Below are 22,201 nucleotides of genomic sequence, written 5' to 3' on the forward strand. Positions count from 1 at the left end.
TCCCACAGCTGAGAAACCAGCCACAAATAATGGTCTCAGCAGCTAATTAGCCGTCTGTGTATAGAATAAATTACAGAATCACAGAATACTAGGTTGGAAGAGGCCTTCCCGATCATCGAGTCCAGCCCATGCCCTAACATCTCAACTAGTCCATGGCACTGGTGCCATATCCAGTCATTTTCTAAACACATCCAGGGATGGTGACTACACCATCCTTCCCAGGCAGATAATTACCATACTTTTTTATTCTTTCCATGAAAAACTTTTTCCTAATATGCAACCTATATTTCCCTTGGCACAGCTTGCGACTGTGTCTTCTGGTTCTGTAGTTGTCGCCTGGAGAAAGAGACCAACCCCACCTGACTACAGCCACCTTTCAGGGAGTTGTAGAGAGTGATAAGGTCACCCCTGGGTCTCCTTTTCTCCAGGCTAAACAACCTCAGCTCCCTCAGTCATTCCTCACAGGGTTTGTGCTCCAAGCCCCTCCCCAGCCCCATTGCTCTCCTCTGGAAGTGTTCAAGTGTCTCGACATCCTTCCTAAATTGAGGTGACATAACTGGACACAGCACTCAAGGTGTGGCCTCACCAGTGCCCAGTACAGGGGAAGAATGATCTCCCTGGTCCTGCTGGCCACACTATTCCCAATACAGGCCAGGGGCCATTGGCCTTCTTGGCCACCAGGGCACACTGCTGGCTCATGTTCAGCCAGCTGTCAACCAGCACCCCCAGGTCCCTTTCTGCCTGGGCACTGTCCAGCCACTCTGTCCCCAGCCTATAACATTGCAGGCAGTTATTGTGGCCAATTATACATTTAATATTTACACAGTGCCAGGGCTATGCCAAGAGCTTTCCAAGCATATAAACCAGAAGGATCTTTCATTCCACAGTTTCCCATGATAAACGAGATGAATCAGGCCACAGGATATGAGCACGGAGCCCAGAGGATGGAGAGGGCAAGAGGACAGAGAGGTGGCCTGAGCAGCCTCTGTAGGAGGATGCTCCTGGCCTTCCCCAGTCACAGGACAGGGTAGTGGCACAATCCTGGCACAATCTCCCTTGCTTCAGGATCCATGCCCACTGGCCTGAGCAGCACCAACTGTGTCCAAGGAATGCGAGTGGCTCCACTCCCCTGTGCAGCTTGACAACCCCTGGGGTCTGCCCTTCTTGAGATGAAGCAGCCCCTGGCCCTGGAGAGGATTTCCCGACACCAGCTTCCCAAAGCACACCCCATTCTTGATCTCCTCACACCTATTCCCTGTGAGGCCACTTGGTCTTTGTTTTTCTTGCCAGCAGAAACCTTCCTTCAAGGAGAAGAAATTTCATGCTTAAGGAGGCACTTCTTCCACAAGTGATTTAAAACTGGATATATCTTTGTAAGGAAACAAGCATAATTAAGTGTCATCGATGTAGCCAAAGATATGGACTGTTCCAAGTTAATTTTGTCCATTAATGAAGAGTTGCAGAAAGCAGAGACTGCATTTGTTTGCTCTAGTTTGGTGAATCCCTGGAGTCAGCAGCTTTGCTCTTGACAAGAAAAAATAATTAGAAAGAAACTTTAATTAAGAGATAACAGATGGGTGCTAAAGGACTTGTACTCAATCACACCACAATAGCCTGGAACCTTGGTTTACTTTAGGAGTGTTGTGAAGGAAGGACTTGACCCCTCCAACATGCTTGGCTCAGGGCAGGATCCAGGGCAGGAAAACCTCTTCCCTTAGCCTAGATGTGACCACAAAACATCTTCCTGCAGCATTGGAAAAGCTCTGTTGCTCCTGCAGAAGTTCTGCTCCAGCTCTGCAACAGCCTCACCTTTCACCTCCCTCTGAAGCTGCACCCCAAACCCAGCTGGGGATGTCCATCGTGGGGTGACAAGAGCCTCATGGCCCTTCATGGCTCAGCTGCACAAGGCTGGTGCCTCTCCCATGAACCTCAATGCAACATCTTCTGGACTGTTCTGAGCATGAAGGGACACTTTTACCATCAAAAGTTCCATTGTCACAAATGATAATCCAATCCACAGGCTCCCTCCTGGGCTTGATGGTCCAGCAGTGGGGAGGTGTGATGCCTGCCCTGCCATGAACTTGACATGCCATTGCCCAGGCTGAGCTCCAGGTGACAGGAGCAGACAGGATGGCAGCACCATCAGGATGGTGTCATTTGCATCACTTGTGCACTGGGGCCAGCAAGGCTGTGCAGTGGCAGAGAAGCAGCACTCTCCTGGGGAGAAAACACAGTGCTAAACCCAGCAGGAAACCACAGAACAGAGACCCACTGCTGGAAGCAGAAGACACAGAATCTCACAGCCGAAGTGAGGGCCAAGTCCTTGCTGCAGCACTGGCTCAGCCCATGGGATGCAGCAGCTCCCCACGTCTTTTGGGCTGTGTGACAATGGGGAGCCCTGGCTTGCAGACACAGTAGGAGGATGGGGAATGCTGCCTTAGAAGATAAGTAACTTAAGTGTCACTTTTCTGCTTGTATCATATCATTAGACTGGCTGAATCAACAGCTTTGGTCTGGTCAGAGTGGGATCTCACCAGGGCTGAAGGTCTCCTCCCTGTGCCTTCTCTGTGTCTTGTCCTGGTACTGCTGCCTTTTCATCAGCCCCACGCTGGGACGGAGCTTCTCTTGCAGCTCTCTAGACCTGCCAAATCACATCAGCCCAGAGCTCCACACTGGCAGGGCTCCTGGCTGCAAGCCAGAAGGGCTCTGTGTCCGAGGCAGCCCTGCTGTCCTGCATGCCATCAAGCCCATCTCTCTGGGAGAAGCAGGAGATGTACAGTGATGTGATGCCCCATTCACAACTTGACTCTGGTCACAGGGGACAAGCAAAACTGAGAACAGCAACCAAATCCATCCTGCCCCTCTAACAGTCTCCTCAGTCATGCATGGGCAGGAGACCGTAAAGAAGCTGTCCTTTCCCATGGCTTCAGGGCAGGAGTGAGCTCAGCCCGAGGGTGCCAATGCTGCTGCACACCCATCTGCAGTGGTCAATAGCTCTATCGTGGATCACGTTGTGTTGTCACAGCCACGACCAGGAGAAGATGCTGCTACTTCTGCTCTTCTGTCTCAGCAGCTCTACAGCAGAGAGCTCTGGATTCTTTTGGGCTGATGATCTCAGCTTTTTAGGTTTTTCCACAGGAGGCTTTGTTCTTGTCTCCCAGTAGGAGAGTTCATGTGTTGATCTGTTTCCCAAAAGGTCCTGGTAAGACCATCACTTGGATGTCTGTCCCACTCTTCTGCTCCCTGGGACTCTCCTTGCTGCAACTGGCTCAGCTGTGACACTGTTTTCATCCTAAGGCAAGGCTGGGTGGGACCTTGCCCACTTGGCTTCCTTGCAGAGTCAGCTTGAGGTGACTCATCTTGAGAAAGTGCAGTGGCTTGGCAAGGCAGCAACTCCTCCAGCTCCCTGCAACTGCCCCAGCATGTGGGGGGGTATGGAGGGAAATGTATTGGAACACCAGAGGGAATGGCACTAAGGGGAACCAGCACACAGCAGGAAAACCCTGCTGCTAAGACCAATATCCTCCAAGCTGGGCTCACTTCAGCCTTCAACCTTTGCTGCCAAATGACCGGTGCTAGCACCATGGGTGAATTAGAGGCTTGTTTTTCGGTCCTGCTTTTTCATGCAGACAGGACAAATAACTCTAAGCCACAAAAGAGTGCTTAGATCAGGCTTTTCAATGCCGTTTAGGGAGAAATCAATACAATTCAGAATTAGGTGCCCAAATCACAGCCGTAAACACAAGAAAAGCTCATTGTGGTCCAGCAACAACGTGAAGATGCCTGTATTTACCGAGGTTTGGGGAGGGGGAGGCGGGGGCAGAGCTGGATAGAGACATCGGGGCGCCTCATTCCCCACCGACCTCGACCTGCCTTTCCAGCTCGGAGCACAGTGCACACCTCCCCAACCCTGCTTGCCAATGCCCACACGCCTGCCCTCAAATAACAGCCTTGCTCCACTCAGATGCACCAGGGGCGACAGCTATTTGTTCACATAACAACCCAGCTCCCGCTTCACCCCACTCAGGGCTGCGGATTAGCATTAGGCATTGTGCAATGTTTTTTTATTAGCACAGAATTATGGAAGTCAGAGGCGTAAAAGACCTGTTGGGTCCCACTCAGTCCATCCTCCTTCTGCCAAGACAGTATTGGTCCCTGCAGCATATTTACTATTTCTCCAGTCTAATTTTACATACTGTACAATCTGTGCAGTGCCAAGTTACGATCCCTGTGTGAGAAGCAGAGCTCTCAATTTCCAGGCTCTTGGGTGTGTAAAATCACAACCGCGATGCTAAATTAACTTTTTTTTCCCCTTGCATTTAATCATTTAATAGCTCTGAAATTCAGCCCCTCAGGCTCTTTCTGTCTGTCTGTTGGCTTGGGTTCTGCCTGCTGTAGGCCAGTGGCTTGTCGCTCACAGATGTAACGCTCACGCCCCTGGGTGGATCGGCAGCAGCTGGGCTGGAAGCTGGGGTAACTACAACTTAACACATGAACTTCTGTGCCTGAGGATGGAAAAACTCCTCTGCTTTTTTAAACACAGGTACAGGGGGTTCATCCTCCTCCTCAAGGAGGAGGTTCATCCTCAGCCCCACCAGGAGGACGCACAGAGTGCACTGCACACACGGACAGGACTCAAAAGCATCAAAAGCTGGACTGAGAAATCAAAACAGGGGTGCAGCCTGTAGCACCAAGACATGGGGTACAGGGCACTCCCTGGGGCTCCCAACAGAATTTTCTCTCCACCTGTACATCCACGGAAGGTTACACCCCAGGGCTTGTTTCTTCCAAAAGAGGGATTTTTTCCCCCTGCACCAACACCAAGATTTTCTTTGTGCCTGTGGGTATGGAATAGCAGAGGAACTTATCTGCTGCCAGGGCAGCACAGTGAAGATAGTGGGAGGAATAGATAGTCACAAAATGGGAACCATTTTCCCAAGTTTGAGGGGTTTTTTTGACCCAGTCACCATCACTCCTCCAAGTAACACCTGCATATCTGGAGTTTAGTGCTGATTTCAAAACAATATTAAAAATAAGGCACTCATCTTCTCTCCCCTGCAGAGGCTGTATTAATGACTAAGACAAGGCACTGGGATTTGCATTAATAATAACGAGATTCCACATTTGCATTTGATGCCTTCCACTCTGAAGGATCCTCAAGCAAAGCCAACCTGGAAAGGATCACCAGCATGTGCTGAGCCGTGTCACAGCCAGCAGAGCTGCAGCCCACCCATCACACAGAGAATCTGCTGAGGGGAGAGATGGGCACATATCAGACCCATGGCGTGCTGGAAAGTGTGTTACTTACACCAGAAACACAAAATAAATTGCTGAGTATAGCTAATGGAGCACTACAGACCACATAATAGGACCCCAGGACAGAGCTCCTGGATCTTGGGCAGAGCTTGGAAACAGCCTCCAGCTCGGGGCTGAATGAGGCTGGGACTCTCATTAAAGGATGGAAAGTGTATCTGAACAATGGATGTCATGACTGCAGGATTGTGGTCCCCAAATTTTTGAGCTCCTCTAGGGGGTCAGCATTATTCAGGAGCCCCCGTAAATCCACAGGCTACATGAGTACTTTAAAGTTACTCTGCAGTCAGAGCTATCAAAGGTGGCAGTGCCTTTTGGATTTGTCTCTGAGCAGGCAGGAGGCACAGGGTTTTCTGCACACTACATGGCAGATCCCAGGAGCAAGAAGTAGATCCATGAGAGAGAGCAAGGGACTGAAAGTGCTCAGTGCTTTGGGGCAGACAGAGCCTTTGCATGCCTTCTTGTGCAGGTCACAGAATCATGGAGTGGGTTGGGTTGGAAGAGACCTCTGAAGATCATTAGTCCAACAGATGTGCACATATGACAGAATCATAGATTAGATAAATCCTGTTCATCTATCTGCAAAGCACAATGCAGAAGCTCAGAGGAGATCACATCACCTCAGAAGAGAAAAGCTTAAGACGAGGTCAGTGAGCCAGGAGCTTTCAGCAGGGCTGTTCCCATTCTCAGCAGCAACACAAGAGTATTTTCAGAGGAGAGAGCATGCAACTCTTTGAGGGGTTGTGAACTGACATTCACTGCCTGGCCCTGCTCCCTTGTTGGTGCCCTAAGCACCAATGTCCAGCACCCTTTCCAAAATCTGTGAAGAAGATGCTCTTCATTAAGCAGCTGAGCATTTCCACAGTAGCTCCCACTGTCTGGCTGGTGGCCTCATCATGCAGAACCCTCATGGCTTCATCATGCAGAGCCCAAAAATAATGCTATTTCTATTTGGTATTTGTGGCCCCTCTGCTTCTAGAAATACATTTTCCTTCTCCTCCTCCCTCGACACAGCCTTTTCATGCCTGTCTACCCACTGCCATTCCCTCTCCATACCACTTTTGTTGCTGTCTGATTAAACTCTCAAAAGCAGAGAGCAGCACTCCTTTTGGAAGCCCAGTCTGCTTTTGAGAGCACCTCCTAACCTCCAATTAACCTCTCCTAACCTATGGATCCTGCCATGTCAGAGAGTCTTCAGTTTGGTGCGGGCTTTTTATTGCTTCTGTTGGGGACAATGAGCAAATGTTAGTTCAGGAGCAGACATTCGTTCTTGAATCAATTGTGCCTTATTTCCTAAATTTCAGCATTTAAAAGCTATGAGTGTCTTACTGCAAAACAACAGCTAAAAGACCAGTTATGTTTCATTGACTGAAATACAAGTAAGTGTGCCCTGCTCTCTGGAGAGCTCTTGGGTTTGAAGCAGGAGATTTTTAGGGAAGCATATTTTCTGAAAGTAAGACTATTCAGAAACTTGCCATGTCCAGAGCTCCAGTCATCTAAAGGCAGTAGTGAATTACAACTATTATTAGCACAAGAGATACTTGAAATCTGGAATTTCTGTAAAACGTTTTGAATTCAGGTTCTGAAGCATTTAAAGGACTTGAGAAAATATCTTTGGCTTCAAGTCAGCAAAGCACTTAGGCAAGGCCTTAACTTTGAGCATGTGTTTAAGTACCTTGCTGACTTGGGGCTTTTAACCCCAGTGAAATCAAAGAGGAAAGAAAAGCCAAGGAAAAAAATTCTGGTGTGCACAGAAATCTCCAGACAAGCCAAAATAATAGAGGAATCTCCTCTGGAAAGTAAGAAAACAAAAATTAATAAAAATAATGGTGACTTGCTTTAAAATTAAACACTGGAGGAAGCTTTCTGGACGAGGGCAGAGAAAGACTCCCAGAACAAATGGAGTATTTCAATGTAGGCTAACACTAGCTTCACTCTCCTGCCTCTTCAGCATTCAGAAATTATTTATTGCTGAAAAAAAATCCCAAATCAAACCCAAGACCTGCTTCCTCCTCCCATTTTCAAACGAAGTGCAATGGGAGAGAGAAAAATCTTGGCTTCGGCAGTGAAAAAAAATCTCTGAAATGAGTCGGCTGTGAGAGACTGTCTCCATCAGGAGGGAGGAAGAGGATGAGGGAGTGAAGGGTAGTAATGAGGAGGAGGAAATTGCCCAGAGGCAGAAGCCTGCAAACAACTGCATGTGAGAGGGGGAATGAGAGAAAGTCCTTAAGGAGAGAAAATCAGTGCAAATCTATGCACACATGCATGGAAAGCAGCTACAAGCAGCAAGCCGTGCTTCCCCTACCTCCAGCTTGAGATCATGAACAGAAAAACTGGAGCACAGCAATAAGAGCATCCTCTGCAGCCCACCCAGGGAGAGAGGCTGCAGCCAGCACCGGGAATGGGCGAGAGGAGATGCCCTGGCTGCTCCAGGATGTGGAGCCTGCATCCCCCCAGCAGCTCTGGTGTGGCCAGGGCAGGCTCAGGGTGCCGAGAAGATGGAAACACTGCTCTGCTTCCACCGGGGCAAAAGTCCAAATTTACAAATATTCTCTGTTAAAGAGGAAAAAAACCCACCAAAACAGCCAAGTTCCTTCCTTTAGAAGGAAACCCAAGGTTTTCAATGTGTTTTAGGTTTTGGTTGTTTTTTTTTTTTCCAAAACTTCTACACTGAGTTGCACGAAAGGATTTGCAAAACATTTGGTTTTCTAAGGGGAAGGGGATGTCAATACAAAGTGAAGAACCTAATGATTTCTGAAACACCAAAAAGACAAACTGCAGTCTTTCTTTCCCCTACGCTTCGTCTCTTTTTATCTCCCTTGACAGAGAAATAAGGTTTCGTAAATTTGGATTTACAAAACATTTGGATGTTGATGGGACTTAATTTGCAACAGAAAACGGCTCCCCTGAGGATTCTCCCCATCAGATTTGCCCAGGACAGATTGGCAGCCAGTGCTTTGATGGGGATGGCCCTCATGGGAAGCACAGGGGATGAAGGCAGCTCTTCCTCAGCACTCAGCTGTCAGCAGCCCCCCAGGGATGGCCACCCTGTCATCCACTGCTTCGTGCTGCCACCCTGCAAGATGTAGCTCCCACCAAAAGGATCTGACAACACAAACGAGTGAGACAAATGAGGAGAGCATCGTTCTCCCTGTCTTACACATGGAGATGAAGTCCCCAAAGCAGATGAAATGACTGGCCCAGGAGAGTTGTTTTCATCAGAGCCAGGCTCTGGTTTTCCTCCTTCCCTGTGACACCTGTTACATTGACATCAGGGCTTGGTCAGGGTCTCCTGACCCTGCTGAAATACAAAACCACAAGGCACTGAATTAACTTTGGCCAGTGCCTTTTTATCCGCCTGGGACCCCAGTGTGGCCCTCAGGATGGCAGCACTCGGGCACTGCAGGGATGGCTTGTGGGGCTATGGAACAGCTGCTGCTGTGCACACCAGTGACTCCCTCTGAGGCACCAAACCAAAAAGCTTTCCATAAATACTAGTTACACTAAAAAACTCCTCAGGGCTAAGCAAGTTAAGAAAAATGGCGCAAGCTCACTGGAGGAAGGAAAACACAATTAAATCACCCAACAGCCCGTATCCACTAATCCCTTGTGCTACCAGGCTTGACTTGAAGGTCTCTGCCTGCTGACACGCACTTCCCACCCTTCATACAGCCCTGGATTTTCCAGAATCCTGGAACAGTGTCTGTGCACATATGTTATGTGGGAAAGGAAGGCCCCCACAGTCCCAGCTCCCAGCACACAGTCACAGCCCAGCACTGTGGGGCTATGGGCTGTGCAGGGACAAGCCTGGGAGCTGCTGCCCCATGCCACAGCACAAATTAAAGGCACTGAATGTTTTCAGAAGGGTTCAGTATTCACCAGGCTGGGGGACACATCTGCAATATCAGGTAACAGCATTAAAGGAGCTGTGAGTGCTCATGGCAGCTCTCACTGTGAGGTTCTTCATTCTGAAGCTGTGATTTAAAGCAGGATGAAGAATGTGATGGGATTAAATCTGTCTACCTAAATCCTGAAATTTTCCTTCTGGTTTACATCCCAAAGTCCTTCTCATAGATCAATAGAAGGATGCTCAGGCCCACCTCTCTGGAGCTGCCAAGAATAAAACTGCAAAAATATAGAGAAAGAAATGCAGCATGGATACAAAAGCCCGTGGACTCAGAGAGCTCAATGGAATAGATTACAGAGAGAGGGGGTTCACTAACACAGAGGTAGGGCTGTCCACTGGGTATCTTGCTCCAATGGAGCAGACACTTTCACTTTAAAGTGACCGATCCAACCCTGAAACCTGCTCCAAATTTCTTGTGCGATAAGGCACATCCCACTTCTTAACAGCACTTCTCATTAGCCCGGGGTGAGCTGATCCTGCTGCCATGCAAAAGACATGAACAGCACCTTTGATAAGGCTACGTCAAGCTAAGGCAATGTCAATAATCAGAAAATAAATAAATAAATATATTAATTAATTAATTAAAAAGGAAAAAACCAAAAAAATTTAAAAACCTATGTATAGACATACAGGCAGATGTTTCCTCTAAAAATGACAGCTTCCAAAGTCCCATGTTGCTACTATTCCCCCTGGGACTTTCTTTTCTGTCTACCATGCTGCCAATGCAGCAGCTAGGTAACTTTTGAAGAGCACCAACCAGCAATGTGGAAATAGCTGCAGTGATTGTATTGCAACACTTCACTGCTTCCCTGAGCTGCAGCTCCCTCCTCCACAGTTGGAAGCAAAATCAATGCTAATTAATTAAGGGCTAGAGCCTGCCAACCACGGTCACACCAACTTCAGTGCTGTTTCCTGAATATTCAGGGCTCACCCTCCACAAAAGCGAGAACCAGCCTCCAGCAACTTGGGTTGAAAACAAAAGAAACTCTCTTTGCAAACCAGGAGGGATGGACAGGCATGTCTGTGTCAGAGCTGAGAGCTGGAGGAGTCATCTGAGCTGGAGCAGACCCCAGTGAGCTGCAGCTGTAAATCAGCAGTAAGGCATCCTGCAGACATCCCTAAAGGCTCTCCACCACCAGCAGCCACGGAGCTGGCACAGCTTTTACACCCAGCCAAGGCTAAGAGGAGGCTGCCTGTGTGGGGCCAGAGACAGAGCACGAGCACCCTCCAAAACCAAGGAGGAGCAAAGCCCTTTCTCTTAGTGCCCAAAGTGATGTGCCCTGTGATGCTGCAGGAGAGAAAGGCAAGAGCTGGGTGTTAATGGACAAAGATGGGGAGGCTCCTTGAGAGCAAAGGAGACAGGGAAGAGTCCCAGGAGAGTGACTGGACTTCACTGGAGCACCACAGGGAACAGTACTGGAGCTCACTAGAAGGTGAGCCTGTGGCTCCTAAAACTGCCAAAGGGCTTCTGTGATGCTCTAAGAGTGAGGAGGTACCAGCGGGGAGTCCAAGCTCCTGATCTGCCCCTCCACTATGCCACACTGAGGGACCCTCACACAAAGGAAAAACGCAAGACCCTGTACTTTCCACCACAAAGGTAAAACTACTTTTCAAGTCTGCTGAGCACAGGAACTTGTGCCATGAATATGGCCACCAGGCTCATGCCTTGCTGCATCCTGTGTAATGCTGCATGCCCTCCCACCAGCAGGAGTTTCTGCAAGGCTCAACAGCTTCCTCCCACTCCTCAGCAACATCACTGGATTTTCATCCCTTTGCACCCAGCCTCTCCGTTGTCCCAGCAGCTGGCAGAAGTTGTGGCAGGTCTCCAGGCTCACAGTTACAGCCAGTCATGGAGGCTTCCCACGGGAAATTGCAGGAGAGGACTAGACAGACAGACATGAGCTTCTGGATTTAATGCACTCTCACTCCCACGTGCCTCAGTTTCTCTCTTGCACAGCATCCAGTCAGCTGGAACTACCACACCACAGCACAGCAGGCTAGCCACAAACTCAATAGAGTCCAACCTGCCAGGGCTTGTGGTTTGGCTGGAGTCAGAGCCTCTCTCTGACTCATGCCACGAAGTCTCAAGTTCATGGCTATGGATGGAGAATCCCATCGAGAGCACTCCAGGCTCAATTCACACTCTCTCTGGGAGTGGATTTGTGCATAAGCAATGCAGATGATGAGCAGAGTTCAACCACCTGGTTGGAGAAGATCCTCATTTGTATGGATGAATGGATGTGGGGCTTATGAGAACAAGCTCCCAGCAGTGGACCCCTGTGTGTATGCTAGTTTTCAGCTGGTGATGCTGTTGTGAGCTTGCCTTCATGCCACTCACAACAGGATGAGACCCTGATTCCCCTCTGGAGCTCTGTTGCCTCTGAGAGGGATGCTCATCAACTTCCTCGGTTTTATTTCAGTTTAGATCCCGGAGGCAGCAGGTGTAACCCCCCCTCCTAGTAACAGAGACCAGCCGAGCATGGAGTGGACTTTTCCCCAGAGAACAGAAGTGCCCTTTGGAGGAGCAGAGCATCCATCTGTGAGCAGAGCTGTTATTCAGCAGCACACCCAGGGCCTGGACATCAGAAATGCATGCACAGGTGAGCACACCTCATTACACCTCAGTAAATCCAGCAGGAGTCAAGCAACACAGACCACATGCTGCAGCCCTGCTTTAGCCTGTGCATCCCAGTTAATTCCTCAGTGTGATGGTGCCAGCTCTCCTCTGCCTACAAATCACGGAGGTCTTGGCTGGCAGAACTCCTACGGGCTTCCAGTCTTGCAGGTCAATGTTTTTTAGCTCTGTAGATCTCTGGCTCTTTTGCAAAGCTCCAGAATGGATAACTAAGAAAGGCCTGGCTACCGGCAGATGACTTAAATCTGCTAACACAGATTTAAGCTCTGGGGGAAATGCTGCAGGCTTTGGAAACTAAAAAAGCTAGGAAGGTCAAGTGTGTGGAACCTGGGATGAAAGGCACTACCTTTCTGTCAACTGTGCACACCCTGAGGTGAGGTTTTGCCCCATCCATAGGGAATTTTTAACTGAGAGGTGGATGTGTCTTGCCAGGGACTCTCCCTCCACACAGGTGCATGCAACTGTGCAAGGAGAATATTTTATCCATTTCCTCTTGTCTCTGAAGCAGAGACTAAGGCTGCTTTATCCCCGTGCTGTGAATCACACCCACAAATCCCTTTCCCCAGCACCAGCCTCCCCAGTATGGCTCTAACCAAGGGCAGGCAATGAGGCTCCAGACTGCTTGGCTTCAATTAGCACCTGCTAACAGCTGAGCCTAGATAGCAGTCTTTTCCAGCAAATTGTACACCAATAGATCAATGGTTCATACAGGGCTGTAACCCCTCCTGCCTCCATCACTGTCAATTGCCTTGTGGTTTCACTTCACTTCTTCACCTGATGGGCCTTCCTGGAGCAGTCATTACAAGGTGACACACATCTCTTTTCCCTTCTGTAACGAGCCTGCCACAGCCCCTCCTCAATCCTTCTTCTCTTTCTCCTTTTAATATGCCACAATTATATTGGCTTCTCTGCATGGATCCACCCCATTTAGTGCTGCTCAAGACTGCTTATGCTGAAAGATGCTCTTTTCATCCACAGCACAGACTGCACATCTTGCAAGTTGTTCTGTGTATTTTTTACATTCCAACATCTCCTGGACTGATTAGGAATCTGGCATTTCCCTTTCCACAGAAGCACAATGCCCGCTCAGAGGAATTAACCCCGCCAAGGACTTTGATAAGAGAGGTTTTGTGGATGTTGTGTTCCAACATCTGCACTCCTGAACATGCTTCAAGGTATCTTAGCTCTGTTCCCCCCCAGAAAATCCTCTCAGAGGAAGCAGAGATGATGATGATGATGATGTTTGTACTCAATGGCTTGCTGTGCCTCTGTTCCCATTATCCAGGGCTTTGCTTGTTCCCAGATGTGTCACAGGTGGGCTGAAGATAGCAGCGATTCCATGCCAACACCACAGATGGATGTGCAGGACCTGAATATTTCAGCCTTTCCTGACTTTTTGGTCCTGGGTTCTGCCACACACGGCTACTGTGACATGTCCTGGGGATGATTTTTGATACTGCTGAGGCTGTGGGCTCCTACAAGTGATGCCCAGAGCTGCCCCCAGGGCTGCCACATTTTGCTCTTTGAGCCTGACTGGAGATTGGTTTTACAGTCCCAGGGCATTCAGGACTTCAGACACTGGAAGATCATTCTTCAAATGGGATAAATAATGACTGGTATATTCAGTCCAAGTTCTGTTGGACACGTGGGCTGGTGGGAGCAGGATGTTCTGGAAATGTGAGACGTCTGGTTCACTGGGATGGCCACATGTGACTTCTGAGGTGAGACCTTTCCAAGATTTTGGAGGCTAATTGAAGCCAATTCCCTGAAGCACTAAAGGTTTCCACTCCACCTGTCACAGTTTTATGTGATCTTCCATTTCTGGAAGTCTTTGACAATGTAAAGGAAGGATGAGGATTGCTTCCTCCCTCACCAAAAGGAGCTCAGTGCTAGGACTGGATACAGGCAGTGCTTACATACAGAATAAGGCCCATAGCTATTCCCTCTATGTTAGGATAAACCTCAGCTTCCTAAGGTCTGAAAATCTGTGCAAATGAGATTTTAGCTTCTATCAGCCTCTGGGGGCTTCTAGGTGCTGTGGCAATGTGTTTATTTACCACCATGTGTCAGCACAGGAAGTCATGCTTGTGCTCCATACAGCAGAACAATGCCACACCAAGAAGGAAATCCAAACTTTTCTTCCCAGCTTCTCCCCAAAAAGCAGGCCTTGCTCAGCACTGGGTTTCAACAAGGATTTATTGGCAAGAACTCCCTGGCTTAATGTAGACGATCCACAAATTTAGTGCTGCCCTCTCTGTACAGCCACAGTCTGGCAGGTCCTGCCCCTGCCCCATGGATTGTGGCAGCATTGCCCTGTGCTAGCAGTAATCCTCCACTTGAAGCTTCTCTAGATGTCTGGGTGGACAACAAATCCCACTCCTCCTCCTTTGTTGCCTGTTGATGTGTAATGAAGCCTAAGAGACTACTGAGACATGTTTTTCCTTAACGCTGGCAGAACTAATGAGTCCTGGCAGACTGTGATTCAGTGGCAGTTTCTTCTTCTCACCACAGACATGAACTATTTTCACCAGTTTTGTGGGATCACAGGCTTGTACAAAGCCTGATAGATCCACATTGTAAAGCTGTGTTTTCTTTTTTCTTTTCTGTCTTTGATTCTTTTACAGATCTGTGATCTGCTTCGATATACAGGACCTATTTTGGGAAGGTTCCTCTTTTTGTTATCATCAGAGATATTGCCAGCTAGGTTTCCTTCCAAGTTCTTGGATGGCCCACAAGGGAAGATCTCCTCTTTACTCCAGAACTTCATCAGCTCCATTTCAAACAGCTACTTCTGTTTCCAGAAAGCGGAAAATTCAGTCCCAGTGACTCCAGACAGAATTGTACATGGAAAGCAGGCAGCTTCTTTGCAATGCCCACCAATTTTGGTAACTTGAAAAAAAGCAAGACTTCAAAGCCCTGAACCATCGAGCTGTGTTTCCCCTCACCTAAGTGCCAGTCTCTCTATTTTTCTTCCTGTCCTTCCCTTCTCTTCCCACTTGCACTTCAAGAACATCTCACCTCCTGTCTCCGACAGCACTTAGCACAATGGGACATCAATCTTTTTGCTGACCTGTGGCTATTTTTCAAACACAGACCCTAGGTAAGAGCTGTGAGCTCTCCAATCCCTGTCTGACAGGCATGATCCATGCTCCTGCAGTGTGTCTCAGCAGGACAGGCCACTCTGCACCGTGCACCAGCAACTTTCTGAGTGCAAAATTAACAGATAATGCGTGGAAATTAACCCTCTTGATTTCTCAGCTCCCAGGAAGGAGGAGCAAGCATGGGATATCCTCCCAACCGGGCTATCCTGCATTGCTGGCTGGACCCCTGTGGGATGCTTGGCTCTGGAACCTATGGAGTGATGAGGCAGTGGGCAAGAAAGCACAGGCACTAAAAATAGGCTGTTTGCGGTAGGGGCTGACCACATTTATTAGCAAGCCTGTGCTCTGGCTGACCACAAGGTCAGCTGCCTAGAGCTTGGCCATAATTCACTCTGTGTCTGGGCAGGAAATCTTCTTGAGCTCAGGGGGATGTCCAGTAATAGAAAAAGTTGTTCCAGGACCTTGGGCTATTTTTACTGTTTTCTTTTATTTTGCAGACAGAGAACCTTTCAGGAGATGCATCTTATGCTGGAAAAAAAAGAAAAATTAAGCCAGGTGCTCATGGATAGGGAGAGAGGTAGAAATGGAAAGGGCAGCATGCAGATGTTTGTGCCTGTTTGTGCCCTGGGTCTGGGGTTCTTTGTCTTATGCAAAGGCTCACCTTCACCAGGGAAGATCAGAGCAAAAAAGGGGACTCCAGAACTTGTTGGGCTCTTAACCACCCTAGCAGTGTGCAGCAGAGTCTAATAGGGTGCAGTGGGGGTGTCCCTGCAGGTGGGGTTGCTGTCTCTTCTACTTCCCTGCAGCTATAGGTTGGCAGGGAAGATGGGGAGGCAGTGGGAAAGCCATCACAGTAATGAATGCTCAGGGGTGGAGATGATGGACCTTCCTTGAAAGGCATCAGAGGGCAACTTGAATTATAGCCAGGCTGTACCTCTGGCCAGCATGGCATGGGCCAGCACATTGTCCCCCAGCAGATGCAGTAATCCCACAGAGACAATGCTGCTTCCCAGTGGATGGCCACGAGCCTGGGCTAGCTTTGCTGTGAGCAGCTATGAGCAGGGCACAGGAGGCAGAGAGCAGAGAGATGCCTGCCCTTGAATGGCAGCCTTCAGAATGATTTAAGCAGGCTCTGCTGAACGGGGCTGCAGTTTGGAGTGAGGCTGGTATTTTCAGCCAGCTGCATAATGAGAGCATCCAGAGTTATAACAGGAAGGATTAAAAAATGTAATTGCTAATGAGGAATTAATTGTTAATGGGGAATCATCATTGCAGGAGGGTGTTCCCAGTGTGGCCCCGCAGGGATCTGTTCTTGGCCAATTGCTAATCACTCGTCTTATCAATTATCTTGAAGGAAACATAAAACTGTTGCTGGCAAAGTTTGCCAGTGACACAAGGGCTGATGTATATAATGGAAAGGATGAGTCCATCACACACAGAGTCCAGAGCAGTTAATATACGAGCCTTCCCTCGGCAGCAGCATGTGTTTTATGCAGCCAAACACAAGTCCATTCATCTCCAATGGAGGAATGTAGGTCAGACTCACAGAATGCAGGATGGTGTCCTGGGGAGGACAACACCAATAAGGCCTTGTCACGAGCCACTTGGAGATAAAGTGCCCGTGCTGAGAGCAAAACTTGGCCAGAGGCCAAAGGAGGTGTCACAGGAGGTAGGAAGCTGCTATGTAATGAGAAGACAGAGCTTTGTCCTGAGCTGGCCCCAGCCTGAGCCTGGAAGAAGGCACCATGTCCAGCCACTCTGCACACACAGTCAGCCCCTCTGACCTCGCCTTCCCCAGCGACTGCCTGTGCCCTGGCAACCACAGAAATTCCAGATCACTCTGTTGCACACACAACTCACCCTGGGGAATGCATGCAAAAACAAACAACAAATGACAGATGTTTGTCATGTCACTTAATGCATGACTGAAGGACACTGTGATGGAAAGGAGAGGAGAGGAGAGGAGAGGAGAGGAGAGGAGAGGAGAGGAGAGGAGAGGAGAGGAGAGGAGAGGAGAGGAGAGGAGAGGAGAGGAGAGGAGAGGAGAGGAGAGGAGAGGAGAGGAGAGGAGAGGAGAGGAGAGGAGAGGAGAGGAGAGGAGAGGAGAGGAGAGGAGAGGAGAGGAGAGGAGAGGAGAGGAGAGGAGAGGAGAGGAGATACTTCAAATATACTTCAAATATGCTTCTGAGTGTATATTTGTAGATAGCACTCCTGCAGAGCCATCTTAGGTTGGATGCACAAGGCCACCCAATTACACCGCTTGAATCCAGGCACCTCAACTCAACTGTGTTTACACAACGACTAAAACCTACACAGATGTCTACAAACAAAACACACAGCCTGGTGTGAACGTACAAACCATCTCCTACAGAGCAAATCCAGAGAACACCTCCAAAATCAAAGTGTCTAGTTTAAGCATGCCATGCAGATGGCATTCCCTGGCATGGGCTGACTTACGTGGAGGAAGCAGAGTCCAGAAAGAGCTGGTCACATCCCTGTCAGCCAAAAATTGTGACACAGACAAGGCTGGGCAATTCTAGAAGGGGAGAGAGGTTTTCCTATCTACAGCTGGTTTCTCTTTGAAAAGACAATTTGCATGGCTTTGCTGTGCATTTTGAAGGCTATTTACTGGTCCAGGCTTTGTCTTTGCAGCAGCATTTCTAACGAGGCACGTGCAAACTGGAGCCCCCGGGAGGCTTTGCAGCAGAACCGACTGCAAAAGATTAGTCAGGGCTTAAGAGAGCAAGAAAAAAGGGAGCGTAATGAAACAAAATCTCTCTTTTCCTCAGCTGAGGAATGATGGAGGCTAATTGCTTGTTGCTGGTGAGGAAGAGAGAAGATGGGAGCTTCTGCGCCTATCAATAAATTAACCCCAGCATGTGGCATCTGAAGTGCATTCATTTCCAGAGCCTTTTATCTCTTTGTCTCCTCTCCTGGGTCAAAACATAATTATTGTTTAAACATGAGTTAATTCAGCAAGGTAAGGATCAATAAAGCAGAATTACTCCTCTTTTAAAAGCAAAGAAATCTCAATCTGGGACAGATGTGGACTTAACTCTGGCAGAGCTGATGGATGGGGAAGACACCTTGGTCACAGCAAGAGACTGGGGAAGCAGAACTCCCTCTTTTCAGGACTGCTGGAGGCACTGGGTTTAATAAGAACAGATAAGTCCAGCAGCAGGCAGCATTCAGTACAAAACGCTGAAATTACCCATGCATGTACATTTAGTAGCCTGACATGTGGTTAGGCATCTCCACCACGTACACGCCTCCCACATTAGAGCTTGGGTTAAACCTCAGAGCTCATGCTGTGACCTCTCCCAGACCTTTGAAGGCACCCAGGCCGTGCTGGGGAGAAGGTCTCTGCACTGCAGGGACCCCACCAGCTCTGCTCTCACACAGTGGAGGCCTTGGACAACCAAAGGTGTGAGTGTCACGGCAGTCAATGCCTTGGTGCTCTGCTCAGCTTTCCCCATCACCTTCCTCCATTCTGAACTATATTGGCAGCAATGACTGCCTGGAGAACAAAACACAGGAAGGAAAACAGAGCTATCCAAAATAACGGGAAGATGATTAGAGGGCTAGAACACCTCTTCTATGAAGAAAGGCTGAGATACTTGATATTCTTCAGCCTGGAGAAGTGAAGGCTCTGAGATGACCTTACAGCACTGCCCAGTACATCAAAGGGCTACAAGGGACCCGAGGAGGGATTTCTCACAAGGACAAGCAGTGACAGGACAAGGGGTAATGGCTTTAAACTGAAAGAGAGTAGGTTTAGATTAGATATCAGGAATAAATCCTTCACTGTGAAGACGGTGAGGCACTGATGAAGCTGGAAGTGTTCCTGGCCACATTGGATGGGGCTTTATGCAAACTGGTCTAGTGAAGGTATTGCCATCCATGGCAGGGGGATTAGAGCTTGATGACATTTAAGGTCCCTGTCAACCTAAACCATTCTGTGGTTCTTTGTGGAGAGCACAAAGCTCTCCTTTTCTCTCCCAGGTTTTCAGCCTGTTCTGCCTACTGTGTGCTCTCCCATTCTTCCTGCAGCTCCTGTCCAGCCCTCCATGTCAGCTGGATCTGTGCAGGTGGGGACAGCGCCGTGGTTGTCCAGGGCAATACCCATCTCTGCAAGCAGGTTGGCCCAATGTGGCAGCCCATCCAAAGCTGCTTATTCATGCACTGGGGATGACAGTCCTGGACACTCTCTTCCATTGCCCCTCTGCCATTGTCTGCAGCAGGACACCCCAAACCCACGGTCAGAGCCAGAACATTAGTGCCAGCCTCTCAGCATCCCCCTGGGGCTGCCCTGATGGATGTCTCTGGTCTCCCACCCCCATGGGAAGCTGCAGTCCCCAGATGTGTGATGCATGTGAAACCTGAACAACCCGCCAGGCACGCAAAGCAAGGAGCTCTGTCACCCCAAAGGTCACAGGAACCCCAAATCCATTGACCTCTGAGCCCCTCCACTCCCTTCCCCCAATACTGGGGATCATCCCAGGCTTCCACATCTCAAGACAGATGCACCCTGTGCTCTGCCAGCTCCAAGGTGAAGGACTAAAGGTGAGCAGCAGAGAGGTTAATACATGAACAGCCTCATCTTCACCAAGCCTGATGCTGCTTTTATTAATTCATGTGGCACTTTGCAGGACGCTCCAATAATCACTGGGGTGCATATGAGAGCCAGGAGAGGGTGGCCAGGCTCCCTCGCCGTGCTCATGCTCACTTAACAGCTTGTCACATCCTCCTCACTCAAGTATTCAGTGCTAATGCATCTCTTAAAGTGCTTCATGAGCTATTAAAGTCGAACGTGCCTCAAGTGCATGATAAATGGACTCTATGCCAGCATCTTCCCCCCACTCCACCGGTCCCTGCCACCAGTGGGATTAATCCATCCTCCCACCCCATTCCTGCTGTGCTTTTCCAGCCCGAGTGCCCGGCTGGTGGGGGATGAGCTCTGGAGCTGGCTGGTGAGGAGAGGCTGCAGCAGGGCAGGGGGTGGGCTCTGGACGGGTGGCACAGGACACAAACTCTGGGTCTCCAGTGTTGCCCAGCCTGTGTCTGAGCTGGGCACGGTGGGGAGGGCGGGAGACCTGCTGCTCCAAGGCTCCTGCCCAGAACATACCTCGGAGTTTCCTCAGAGAGGTGCCCAGGAGGGACATGCAGTGCCTCTGGGGAACACTTTTAGGACAGTCCTGAAGGTGTCCTACCATCTTGTAACTAATTTTCTGACCCTGTATCCGTCTTTTGTCCCCCAGTGAAGCTGCTACAGATGGGAAGAGCCCTGCCTCACTTCTCACATCCTACTCATGCGTTTTTTGGTGCACACGGGCCTCAGCAGCTTCAGTTTTGAGTTGCTGCCCCAGACATCTCCCTCCCAGACACAGGCAGGCAAGGGAAACAGGAGGGACAGGAGGACATGGGAGGCTATGCTGCCAAATCCCTGAATCCTACTGTATCACAGAGCAGAAGGTGACAGTCTCTGCAGATCTGTACCAGCTGTCAGTGGTAAAATGTGTGGTCCTGCACACTGGTGAGAAGCAGCATTTGTTTCTGTTTAGACAACACAATTCAAGTGTGTGCAACCCTGAAGTACTTGGCACTTCTGTGTTTTGTGCATCTCCCTGTGCAACAGGTCTGGGCTACTGTTCCTACAGCACAGCAGGAAGCTGCATGATGCATCCAAAGGGTGCTCTGAAAACTATTGCCAGGTCCTTTAAAGCTTTCCAGGTAGTGATCCTGCAAGCACAGCAGGAGTGAGCAGCTTTGCTTCTCTGCAGGAAGCATCATACCACCACAAGCAGCATCCAGCTCAGCACCCAAATGCTTTGAGCAGGCACCCTGGGAAGGGGTTGGGGACCTTCCTGCAACACCAGCCAGCAAGCTCCTTCCATGTCCTGTGAGTGGCTGCCCTCCTGCAATGTGGATGTGCTGCCAAACCCTGGCTGCTTTGTGTCCAACCGGGAACCTTGTGGCAATGTAAACCCACACAGGAAGATTCAAGGCAGCTCAGTGGGGCACTCTGGCTGGGTTCCTCAATTTCACAGAGCCTAAGGATGCCTAGATGTCTTTACTGGAGTTAATCAGCAAAATTCCCCTCTAAGATCCTCTAAAAGCAACTGCAGACAGGCTCACAGGAAAAGGAGTGAGCTCTGGAGGTTTCCCATTTTGCCCTGTTTTTGCAGAGCTGGACTCTACACCAGGACCCGGCCATAATCTTCCTGCTCCTGCCTAGACTCCAGCTCCTAATGCCACCAGTGACTCTAAAGTGTAATCTCTCAAAAGCCACCCCTAAAATAAGCCCTGAATCCTCCGCCAACCTGGAGAGAAGTGAGGTACTGGTGGGCACAGATGTATGGTGGCAACGGGGATTAAGTCACCCCAAGGAGGTGAGAGCAGGATGAAGCATCATCCATCATTGTCCTGGGGCAAGGTGTTATGGAGCTGTCAGGAGTGGTTGGAGTTCAGAGTTGTCAGGCTGATGCTTCCTCCCAACTCTTCATCCCTTCATGGGTGGGCTGCATGGAGCAGCATCCACAAAAGAGTGGGCATCAGCAGAAGGATGTGCAGGATGCCCAGACCCCACAGTGACGGGCTGGAGGGGACACTTGTCATGGAGAGAAGCGACAACATGCACAGAAATAATATCAGGCACACCTGGAGGGTGCACCCGCATTCCCCCAGGAGAGAGGCTGGAGGAGCAGCATTCCCATTTTTCAGGACCCCCAGGGCCTGGGAGGTGTGAAGGACTCACCCTGCACGCTGTGCCTCTGGGCGTACACCACCACCACTGCGGCGAGCACCACGCAGCAGGCTGACCGGACAGGGCTAGCCATCTGTGGAAGCAAACACAGGCAGGAGCAGTCAGGGTTTGTCCCCAGTGCTGAGAGCCCCCAGTGATGGGACTGCAAAGAGATGACTGTAAAACCAACTCCATAGCAGCCAAGAGGAAATTCACTGCAAAATGAAGCATTTTGCTGGCGCACGCTTCATCACTCGATAGCCTGTGGCACTTTCTGTGGGAGATGTTTGGAGGTGATGATATGCCTTGCACAAATGCTCTATCTTCCCCATCTCGTTTTCAACATTTTCCTTAGGAAAGCCAACCCCTGGTGCCGGGCTCTCCTTGGCAGATGCAGCATCATCCTAGGAGCCAACAATACCTGCAAATGGGTTGCAGAGGAGATGGGAGCACACCCAGGTAGTTCACAGCAGCAATTGGTGTGTAGGATGTGCAAGATGTCA

At 49.6% G+C, this 22,201-nt stretch overlaps 1 protein-coding gene across 4 annotated transcripts in view; it reads right to left on the bottom strand.

Moving 5' to 3' along the window:
• CNTFR (ciliary neurotrophic factor receptor) overlaps positions 1-22,201 on the bottom strand; it is a 204,188-nt gene that overhangs the window by 65,011 nt on the left and 116,976 nt on the right. For all 4 annotated transcript variants that reach the window (XM_088156858.1, XM_088156860.1, XM_088156859.1 and 1 more), the window contains one exon: positions 21,711-21,792. In XM_088156858.1, coding sequence (XP_088012984.1) covers positions 21,711-21,792 — 82 coding nt within the window. The remainder of the gene's footprint in view (positions 1-21,710; positions 21,793-22,201) is intronic.

This window comes from Sturnus vulgaris, chromosome Z (assembly GCF_052056855.1).
Source record: "Sturnus vulgaris isolate bStuVul1 chromosome Z, bStuVul1.hap1, whole genome shotgun sequence".
Taxonomy (NCBI): Eukaryota; Metazoa; Chordata; class Aves; order Passeriformes; family Sturnidae; genus Sturnus; species Sturnus vulgaris.